The sequence below is a fragment of the Porites lutea genome, chromosome 11 (genome assembly GCF_958299795.1).
Source record: "Porites lutea chromosome 11, jaPorLute2.1, whole genome shotgun sequence".
NCBI lineage: Eukaryota > Metazoa > Cnidaria > Anthozoa > Scleractinia > Poritidae > Porites > Porites lutea.
The window spans coordinates 15685127-15696298 of NC_133211.1; the positions used below are offsets into that span (position 1 = coordinate 15685127).

Below are 11172 nucleotides of genomic sequence, written 5' to 3' on the forward strand. Positions count from 1 at the left end.
AAATTAAATTCTAATTTATGTGCATTCTTTTATCCAACATACTATTAGTGGCTTTACATTTTCGCGTTGTTGTTTGATAACTATTATTACTTGTTTTAATTAGTAGTTGCCGACACTTGACAAAAAAATTTATTGAATAATTATTTGTTCTCTTTGGTCAAGCGAAGCAGGTCTCCTTCGTTGCCATTACACAATCCAAGAATTCCACAGCTAATTAAACGGGGAAAATGTAAACTATTTATCAGAGGCTTAAATGCTTCTGTATTTGGAAGTATTAATTAAACTCGCCCTAAGCAATCTCGCCTGAGTGACTTTGTGGTTTGTTAATGCTAACGCAAGAGCCATAATGGCTCTTGGCTAACGATAGTGCTATTGGCAACAGGCACCTGTTGCAATTGTGATACCGCTTTGCAGTTGATAGATTTAGCGATCCCGATGAAAATAGACCCCTATGCGAGTGAATAATATTTTATGTTTGATTGTTGTTGTTGTAATTGCACAAATTACAGTCAAAATGAAAGACTCATATAAACCCCATTCACACCAACGAAACCTCTTTAATTAAGCCGCTTTTAGTAGATGAAATTCAGTACGTCTCCAGCGGCGAGGAGCGAGGTGAAACGGCTGTTTTCGCAGGCTAAATTCATTTTCTCTAACGACAAAACTCAAAACGTGTTTAGTTTGCTGTTAATAACGCATTGCCAAAAAAACACACACCGCAACGTTTGAGGAGAATAGCTTGGCTTGTTTCAAACCTTCGATTAATCAGAAGAAAAGAAAAGTGCCAAGCCGCACCCCAAACGCAGCCCAGTGGGGTACAACTACGTACCAAGAAAAAGGTGTGGTGCATGCGTCGAGCAGGCAGGATAAGTTCCTCTCTCCCTAGTCCCTTTCTTATCCGCCGTGACTCTTTAAGAATTTAACATGACAATTTCTCTGCTTTCTCCCTCTCCTGCTTCAACGTCCCGAGATAACACCTACAGAAAGCAAGAGCAGAAAGCTAGGGGCATTTCGGTTGTACATTAGGCTTCATCTTTAGAATAGAGAATTTTAATTACTGAATAACAAAAACAAAAGCGGAAAAACGTTTGGTTAAATTATAGGTTAATTTATAGTTTCTCTTAATAGACAGCTACGTTGGCAGTGATTTTAGTGCAACGCTTCGATGTGGTTCTCTGTTGTCCATTGTTCATCGCTTGATGAAGACTAAATTGACTTCTTTTAGTCAACTGATAAACTAACCAGCCGTGGAGCAAACCACAAAGAATTAGTATGTTTCACTTCATTTTACAGTATTTTCCATTAAAATCATTTTTCTGTTTCAACGTCTCACAGGTATTGAGAAAACACAATGCGAAGCCTTCCAGTTGGTTTGTTTCTTGTTGCCTTTTTGACCATCTGTTCCGGTGCCCCTTCTTTTAACCGTGTTGGACGTCCGCGCTTTTTCCTGAGAGACGAAAAAAGAAGTGAGTGTTCAATTATAGTTAATTAAAGCGAAATGGTTGGGAAACCCTTTGTTATAGGTTTTTGTTAACCTGACCGTGCACAACGTTCAATCGCATTCCTAACATTTTGAAGTTATTGACCAATAGAAACCTTGCATTAATTTATTCAGTCATAATTTGTGAACAAAAAACAAATTAAAGGATTGTGCACGATCAGGTAGCTTCCAACATAATCTACAAAACCATTGTTTTCAACTTTGATGTTTGCCGGTTTTCCTAACCAGTCTCCTCTATTGACTAACTATGGTTTAATCTATTCCTTAGTTCTTTCTTACTCGTTTGGTTGGTTCCACTGACTAACCTGATTTACGGTGATCGTAAAATATCTCAGCATATCTAACAAAGGTATGCAGCTCAAAGTTCGTACCACAGTTATCTAACAAAAGGTAACCCTCGGCCGTTTTCCCTAAAATGAAAGGACTAATGAACACATACTACATCAACTACACCAACTACAGCAAACATCAACTTTATCATAGTACACTAAGTCATCACTAAACACGTCTCTATATTCATGACGGTTATTATGAATTCATTACCTGTAATGACACTTTGCTCATTTTCTGTGCATTTTGTCTACCCAACCTCGCCCCTAGGGCCCAGGGCTTTTCCCTCCCATTTTTTAACCAACATCAATTTTCTCCCAGCAATATCCACATGTTGCCAAGAAAAATGGTTATGAGAGTTAATAAAATGATCACTGAAGAGAAAATGCTTTGATCTACTATAAAATTCTCTCAACTAATTCTTTAAGGAAATGTCTGGAGATCGATTTGGAGAATTTGTAAGTGGATCTCGGGGGGTTACAGGGAAAAACCATAGGGTCGAGGTAGTTGTCTACCTTATTTATCACAAAGATAGAAATAACAGGAATGTGACAGTAGAAAGCCAGGTTCTTCCAAAAGGCTAATGTATTTTTAAAAATTTTTTGAACGTTTGATAATTTGACAATCTGTTTGAATCTTTACTTTAAGCCGCCGGCAACGTGGACATGGAAGCTTGTTTAAAAGCGCATAATCAGCTGCGAGCCAAACACAATGCCCTACCCTTATCTTGGGACACGAAACTCGCTAATGATGCGCAGAAATGGGCCAATGATCTCGTCAAACTAGGAAAAATGATGCACGCGACAGGTACTGGTGAAGGCGAAAATCTCTACTGGTCTGCGAGTACTTCGAAAGTCGCCACTTGCGTAGATGCAGTAGAAGCATGGTAAATGATAACTTATGCTTAAATCCAGATGTTTGAACAAACCTAGTTTGTCCGTGGATCGCTGCTTACCGTTTCTCTTCTTAATTATAGGGCTTCAGAAGAGAAAGACTACCCAGTTGACCATCCACCGCAAACATTTGAAGAATTCGCAAATAATGGTAAAGCCATTGGTCACTATACACAGGTTAGACATGTCTTCCATATATTCCCTTGATAGCCTGCAGTGCATGCGTTTTCTTCGGGCGCTCATGTTTTTTCTCGCGAAAGCGCCATGTTGAAACTCCAAAAGAGCCGTGAGGAGAACTAAGGGTTACTATTTTTAGTCTCTCTAATCTTCCTCCGTCATAACATCCAAGATGGCGGTTACAATAGTACGAACATAAACAGCAGATTGCTCAAAATAATTCGTTTTAGTTTAGGGGGAGTTAGCTACATAACGCCCGAATTTGGGGGGAATTTTAGACATCAAAAAGAATTTTAGAAAGTCTCGGGAATTTTAGAAAAAAAATTGACAAATTTTAGAGCAAATTGAACATTCAACCGACATTTTGGCAGCATTTCACAGGCAAAAACGTTGACAAAAGGTGTTTTTTTTGGTATTCCTACCAACCAAGAGAGGGCTCAGTACGCTCACATGCTTCAGCGGTGTCTAGAGCATTATCTACTGAGCACAACAAATCAGCGGTTTTGCGTCATAGTCAACTACACTATACAACTTATCAGCGGTTATTCACCAAAAAGGGCCCTCGCTATTAAAAAAAAACTTTTTTTTAGAATTTTTGGGAATTTTTAGGGGAGTTTTTGGAGAATTTTAGATCTTTTTTAGGGGAAATTCCGAAAGAATTTTAGGCCACATTTCGGGATCGGAATTATGTAGCCAAGCCTATTTTGGTTTCTTTTTTCTCTTTCCTTTGCCTGTCCACTGACTTACGCTCCGGGTTTACGCTCTCCCCCGAAAAGAAAAAGAACACCTTGCAGCTTAAATCATATCAAGCTTTGAGTAAAACGATTGCATTGAAGTTTCCCAAAGTGTTCACTGTCAGTGATGATAGGTTGAGCAGCGATAAACAGAAGAAATCAGAAGTATTATATCACGCCTAGCTTGTTCTCTTATTTTTCCTCCATCCGCAGGAAGTTTGGAAGGCAACTAAAAAAGTGGGTGTAGCCATTGCGACAAAGAAAGATGGCGTTTTCTTCAACACATACATCGTGGCACGATATTATCCGCCTGGAAACATGCTGGGGGATTTTGGAAGCAACGTTGAGTAGCCTGAAACTGATAATGTTTTCCTAGTGAGTATTAATAGTGCCATAGTCTAAACTACATAAATTGTGGGAGTGTTACTCGGTCTTGGAGAACAAGGGTATTGCAGTCGTGAGAGCGCTTGCCTCCCACCAATGTGGCCCGGGTTCAAATCCCAGCGTCGAAGGCATACGTGGGTCGAGTTTGTTATTGGTTCTCTCCTTTGCTCCGAGAGGTGTTTTCTCCGGGTACTCCGGTTTTCCCCTCTCCTCAAAAATCAACATTATCAAATTCCAACTCGACCAGGAATGGTAAACGAAGAACCTCTATGTGGATGTACTATAACTAAGTCTAAGTCTTTGTTTAGAGAAACTATAAGCGTTAAACTGCAAATCAAATAAGAGGAAGAAATGCCTTTTGTTGAAAAAAATCTTAGTTCCTCCTTCGTACATTATGAGATAAACTTGAAAAAAGCGGGTCGTATACGGTTTTTCAAGTTTATCCGAATGCGCGATTCGTTTTATTCCCCATCTACAGTCAGTTATAGTTTGGGAAGTGCTGATTTTGCCTAAATAGCTTGAACCTTTTTTAATGTCCTTTCTTAAATATGTCATCTTCAGATTGCTATTCGATTTGGTTCTCTTCGTAAATCAGATAATTTCCCTTCATGCTTTAAAACCAATGAACATAGAAGCAACTGATCTGAGGATTCATGTAGGTTATAAAGTTGGCGACTCTTTGAGTGATGCGTTACAACTAACGATGACAAAATAACTTTTTCCATTCTTTTTTTTTTCCTTAGAACCTAGAGCAAGGAGCTTTCAAAGACGATTATTATCTTATTACTTTAGGAATTATATCAAGATCGTCCATTATAATTAGCATTCTAAGCCGTAAATGCAAAGAAGTTAAAATGCAGTTGCGAAACTAGAAAAGCTGAAAAAAAATCGGGGTGCCGGGATTCGAACCCTGACCTCCTCCTAATGCTGATACAGCGATCTAACCAATTGAGCATTATTGGATTATTCAGGCTTTCTTGTTTCGCAGCTACATAAGATGCCTCTTAACTGCGATCATCGTCTTTACATTTATTTTTTCATTCCGCGGTTCCAATATATGCCATTCATATATATTCTTTATTTCATATGCAAAGTAATATTAGTAAGTCTTGTTATGTTAGCTGCTCAGCAAAAAGATGGTAAACACCATTTATGCTGTAATCCTGAGGGCAACTTACAACAGTTTTTGCCATTAAAGTGGAGTCTGATTTTTCTTCATGTTTACGAGTTCTTATAATCACACGGATAAAGGGATGATATACTGCCGACATTAAACTTCCCGCTTTGCAAGTAGTGTTTTATCAAGTTTGAAATTCTGATCTGACCCATCGGCAACTGAGCCCCGCGCGGGTTGCTCCCAAGCAATAAAACTTTAAGTTGACCGGGAACAATTGTACTGGTTTGCAACCTCAGTAGAAAAAACTGAACAATGACCGCTCTAAGAAACAGACAATTTTATTCTCGTGTTTATAACTGAACAATTTTAATTGTTTAAAAATACGCCTCTCTCTTTCGGGCTGAATTGAATCCTAGATAATTCTTTTGTGGACAGTTGATGTGAATTCTTGGAACATAAAATACTTTTTATTAAATATTTTTAAAGCTTTATGGATTGACTGCATGGAAGCACTGCTGACAGGCCCAAACGCCGTGGTTTCCACACCTCCAGACAGTAAAATCGCCCTGAAATAGAACAGTAGAGAAAATAGGCTGTAAAACCTGCAAGGATATGGGGATTGTCCACCCAACCCTACCCTGAGGCAACATTTTGCCCTCAAAGAGCAGCAGGTGTCAACGTGGGGTAGCGTTGGGTTAGGGGAGGAGCTGGTGGCGAGTTGCTCACTCACCCCCTCCCCCCTTCACCTCCCTCCCCCCCCCCCCCCCGCAACCCAACATTTTGCCCTGAGTGAGAAAAGAGTTTGACTTCTATTTTCTCTCCACAAATCACATTTTATTTTTGTATTATTTTAAATATTGTAACCGTTTATTCTTTTCTCATTTAGCTTTTCTAGCCCCTGATGCAGGTTAGTTTTGCCTAACCTAAGAATCCACAGAAAGTCGAAAGACTAAAATCATTTGACAATCGAAAGAAGCTTACATGTGATTGCCTGCGTCATTCTGGTACGAGATGACGATCACTATGATGTGACTCAACAACTAGCTAAACAGAGATGGAGTTCTCGAGATAAAGAATGAGGCATTTTTGAAAATTATCCATTATCGTTCGTGTTATCACTGGGCTGTTTGTATTCTACATGAGTGCTTTATTTCTTGTTTTCATAAAAAAGAAGCTATTTAAAGCCCTTCCTGATCAAAATATACGAAAACATATTTCTCAAGTTGTGCCTTTACGTTAAGGTTAGGAGTCAGAATATAAGAAAAACGGCTTGAAAGTCCGTATTTTTCCCTTTAGCTTTGAGACACTTCTTGAAGCTCTAACACAGTATACGCTGGTTTTGTAAAGACGAAAAGCAAACTTACTGGCAGAGAAGTCGAGTGCATTTCATTTTTGAGAGGGCATTTTTCATCTTCATATGGAAGAGCCACGGCAACAAAGCTGTTCAGTTCAGCAAGCGGTGATACTTGACAAGAATGTATCTGCGGAGTGGACTGGTAAGGAGTTTGTGATACACAAGGTAGCTGCTTATCATCCGTTGCAGTACTTGACGCATCTGCTCCAGGCTTAACAGTCACTGTCTTATAACATGGTGGAGACGCTGGAGCTGAACTGCTTAGCGCAAGAAGTGCATAAGCCGCATCGATTTCGTCTGGGGAATATTTCTGTTTGAAGTGCGAAACAATCTTATATTGAGTGATTACGGGTACAATAAAGCACCGCTGGCCCAAACGTAACATGAGAGTTTTTTATGGGAAATCAAACTTAGACAAAACAAATAAACAAAAAGGGATAAAAGTCCTCAATTAAGTATAAATTAATATTGTTTCCAAATGACTGACAGACTGTTAACAATATCCACTCACACCTATATACAGGTTATCAAAGAGAGTAACTCCTTCAGATCATGTCCTACACTACTTCTGTGTAAAAAGTAACCCCGGAGTATACTCCTCATGGCCAATACAGGGGAGGCTCCACCCAAAAGGGGTGCCTTTTCCAGGCTTCAGGTTTTTAAAGAGTAGGGATTTCACTGGTTGAAGTATATCAAAGGGCTTAGAAATCTGTCATTGCGATCTGTCAAAGGACCTAAAGGGGCTAACAAGAGCATAATGACTGATTGGCTGAGAAAAAGAAAAGAAAACTTTCTGGATGAGTGATTTAATCATTTTTTTAAAAAAGACGGGGCGTAGTGAGTGGGCAGAGCAGTTAAAAGGGATGCATTGTTCTAAACTGGGTATGTGAAAGGGGTACCATTTGTGAATAAAAGGTGCAAGAAAGGGGTATCTTTTCTATTACAAATGGTATACGGAATTATAGGATAAGAGGCGTAGCCTCCCGTATGAAATTTTGTTGAGTAACCCCCACCCACCTTCCCGGGAAAGTATTCTATCAAAGTACACCGGGAAGTACAGTACTCCTCACCTCTTCAATAGCAGGCCTATTATCCTGTTTGAACTGCAGATTACTGGGCCCTTTACTTCTTGAACTATTAACACTTGTAGGTGCCATCTCCATTATCTTGCAAAAACGAAATTTTTTGTTGATAATTATGAATTTCTTAAGATAATTTAGAAATAATTTTAGTTCCTTGTGTTTGATGAACTATTTTTATTTTTTAATGGCTTTTATACTCTTCTCTTTTTAATAGCAATTGTACCAATTTGTAATTAGAATCGATTTCGATAAACATTAACGATAAGAGGGTTTCCTTTAGTTTATCATAAGAGTCATGCATACACCTCAGTAACATGGATAAACTTTTGTCATGTAAAAATGAAAAATGGAAACAAAAAAACAAATAGATAATTATATATTTACTTGGCTAATAAGAGAGATTAATGGCTTTCAGCACTGCATCAGAAACCAAACCGCAATACTGGGTGTCTCCGGTTTCATCTATCAACGATGACGAGTTGAAACTGAAAGAAAGTTAATTGTCAGACGCACTTACCTTAAAATAGTTATCTTCGAAAGAAAAATAATGGGTATTTCTCGCAATTATGACGTCAACAATGGCCCAACTTCCATTTAAAGCGTAGCTCGCGCGCACTTTAGAGAGAACGAGTTCTGCGAAACATACAGTGGACGAATGGCACTTTTGCTAGCGCTGCGTTTCTTCTCCTAGTTAATGTTTATTTTTCAATTACAAGTTTTTAGCTATCTGTCACCTTTGCTGCATCGGAAAGAATGTAATAAAGGTCGCTTTTATATTTTAAAGTTTTCAAGAGCAGCGCGATAATGTTACACACTGTTGATCTTGAAATTCGCCCCAGTCCAATCAAGCACGTCTAAACATGCGTGATCATTTTAAAAAGCCTAAATTGTCCCTTCGTCATGTTGCTGCAAAGAAAGGGACATGAAGATCCCACATCCCATATAGTTTGATATCTTATTTGTTCTTAATGTATACATGAGAAATATAGTTTAACATGAAACTGAACTGGGGTAGTAGGAGTTTTATTATTTATTTACAAATGTCGTGGAGAGCCACGGAGGCCAGTATAAAATGATGACGTGGCGGTTCTATTTTCTTAGAGTTTTTACAAGATTATCAGGGTAATTGAAATCGTCCTACCAAATTCAAACGGGTTCTAGGTTTCATAGACTCACTCATCAGTCTCCATCGAGTCACCCATGGCCGTACCCTGGGTGCCAGAGGCTTTTCATGCCCGGTTTCCGAAAGTTTTTCTCGCGGCTTCGCCGCTCGTGTCTTCGGCTTGTTGGCCGCTGCGGCCGACCAAGCTCCTCGTCGGACTCGAGAAAAAACCTCTAGTACCCAGGGTACCACGGTCGGAAACTGAGCCCATAGGTTTCAGTAATGTTCATAGTTTTTGCTTTATAATAACAATGTTTGACGGTTCAATTCTCAAAGATTTCACGCACAAATCAACAAAAAACTTTTTAGAACAACGGGTATGGCGGGCGTAAACAAGCACTCTGGGACCTATTTTCTTCCTGCATTCGGTTTCAACAGAACCCATGAGTTTCTGATCATGCTGACCTCTTTCATAGCGCTTAATTCACTGGACAAATGTATTAATTGTTGTCTAGGGCTAAAAGTCATGCTTTTTAAGCATTTAACAACTGAATTGCTGCAAAATAAAGAGCGTACAGAAGCAGCTGAGGTGATAGACAGTTAAAGAAGGAACTCCCAGCGGCGATGATCTTCCCGGCAACACTCTGGTACTTTTACTCCGTCGGAAATAACAATTAAAGGCACAATTTCCACAATATCCTTTTATTTGAATTTCATTTTCCATACGTTTATAGAGTCACTTTCACACAGTACACGTTTTACACTCTCTGGGCTTCGGTAGTTCTAGGAATGAACCCGCGGCAAGTTTCCATGTGTGTAGGCCAGTGATTTCTCTGGCATTCTTCTCCACAGTAGCAGGCTGACCAACATCCACTGCACATAAACAGACGTGACGTATTCACGTTACAACTGGTGCACACCTATAAGAGAAAGAAACAAGTCCTAGTTTCAGCTTGATAGATACGAGACCCAGATCAAAGGAATGACGTTACATTACACGCAAAATTGCGCGAGGTTACACGCAACACCAAACTAGTCCCCAGTTCATCGTTCATCTCATCATCTCTTGATTCACTCGAGGTATTAAACTTTGGAACGCATAATTAAACGCACAGATTTTAAATTTCAGATCTTAAAGACTTATCTTGTAAACAGAGGTTTCTTTTCATCGTGGTTTTTAGGAAGTATGAAGTCATTCGCGTCGCTGACATTCGTGTAGTATTTTATTACAAATAGTTTGTTTACAAAACCGTGTTGGAAAGAAACCTCTGCTACCTGGTATGTAAGCCTCGAGGGGAGTGGATTATAATTCGAAGAGGACAGACGGCAAATTGTTGTTACGGGAAATATCTGCTTGTCGTAACTGTTCATCGGCAGGATGCCTGGGATATATGCAATTCCACAATTGGTTTCGGCTCCATAAACTGTACCCAAATGCAGAAAATTTTAGCGGGAGCCATCCTTAATCTGAACACAGTTACTGACTTAAGGCATATTAGTTTGGAAAACAACGCAAAGTAAAAGTAATACATTACATAACGAGCTAACACACACGTCAGTTACACGTCTATTAAATAAGTAAATAAAGCAAGCGTGCATATTGAAATTGCGCGCGCGCACACAACCTAAATCAGTTGAAAGGATGAAGGATACTGCAATGCTATTCAACCATTGACTTCTGGTCTCATCCCTCTTCTCTGAGATATTTACAATGTTCAGTTTTCGAGTAACAAGATTATTTTACCATATTCCTTTGTAAAAGATGTCTTTGGCGTCGCATTCCTTCCTGGATTCCCTCTCTACGCGCTAGCTCCAATTCCTTTTTATGCTCCCGACGCGTGTCCTCCATTGTTTTTTTGAAGTATTCCTTCACCGTTTTCGCCATGTGAAGTACAAGATTCTGGCAAGTCAAGCGCACAGCCTGTATTTTCCTTGCTCCTCTTTCCTTCTCCTGTTTCAACTGAGTCTCTACAAATTAATATAAATCCCGTTTAACAAAACGAAACTCACAAACTGCAAGAATAGAGTTGATTTTTTGGCAATATGTATTCCCTGGAATATTCATAGTTCATATTCAAAGAATATACATTTAAATCAGTATCACGTTGTTTGTATATCAAGGCTGGAATGTATTTGTTCGATTCAGCAGATTATTAAATTTTTTGTCGTTTTCAAAGTGTTATTATAATTATCATTACTACTATCTGAATAATCTTGTAATCAAGTAAAGTCAGGATCACTCCTGGTGAAGTAAACTCACCCAGTGATTCCAGTTGTTGCTCTAATTGCTGCTTAGGTTCAGCAGCTTTTGCCACTGCTGCTGCCTCAGCGCCTAAATTACCAGCCACTTGAACGGTCACGTCCCTCATCTCACTTAAAAGGCTTTGACAATTTTCAAATAAGAGTTCAAGCTGGAGATATTAAAATAAAGCTAAGGTAACGTCTTTCAAGGGCGTAAGTAAGATTTTTCAATGGGGTAAATAGGGGGCGGGGGTTTC

At 39.2% G+C, this 11172-nt stretch overlaps 3 protein-coding genes across 3 annotated transcripts; 1 reads left to right on the forward strand and 2 right to left on the reverse strand.

The window, feature by feature from the left end:
* The first annotated feature begins 1307 nt into the window (after positions 1-1307).
* On the forward strand, positions 1308-5496 carry LOC140953087 (Golgi-associated plant pathogenesis-related protein 1-like). The gene is made up of 5 exons (XM_073402584.1): positions 1308-1466; positions 2480-2717; positions 2808-2901; positions 3849-4010; positions 4763-5496. The coding sequence occupies exons 1-4, from the start codon at positions 1352-1354 to the stop codon at positions 3984-3986; spliced, it is 585 nt and encodes a 194-aa protein (XP_073258685.1). The 5' UTR covers positions 1308-1351; the 3' UTR covers positions 3987-4010; positions 4763-5496.
* Positions 5497-5548: 52 nt separating this feature from the next.
* On the reverse strand, positions 5549-7653 carry LOC140953257 (uncharacterized). Its single transcript, XM_073402756.1, has 3 exons — positions 7561-7653; positions 6501-6800; positions 5549-5702 (listed from the first exon to the last, which is right to left on the reverse strand). Exons 1-3 carry the CDS (start codon positions 7651-7653, stop codon positions 5625-5627), a joined length of 471 nt encoding a protein of 156 aa, XP_073258857.1. The 3' UTR covers positions 5549-5624.
* Positions 7654-9364: 1711 nt separating this feature from the next.
* Positions 9365-11082, reverse strand: LOC140953091 (uncharacterized). Its single transcript, XM_073402588.1, has 3 exons — positions 10935-11082; positions 10419-10642; positions 9365-9594 (listed from the first exon to the last, which is right to left on the reverse strand). Exons 1-3 carry the CDS (start codon positions 11041-11043, stop codon positions 9433-9435), a joined length of 495 nt encoding a protein of 164 aa, XP_073258689.1. The 5' UTR covers positions 11044-11082; the 3' UTR covers positions 9365-9432.
* Between the last annotated feature and the right edge of the window lie 90 nt (positions 11083-11172).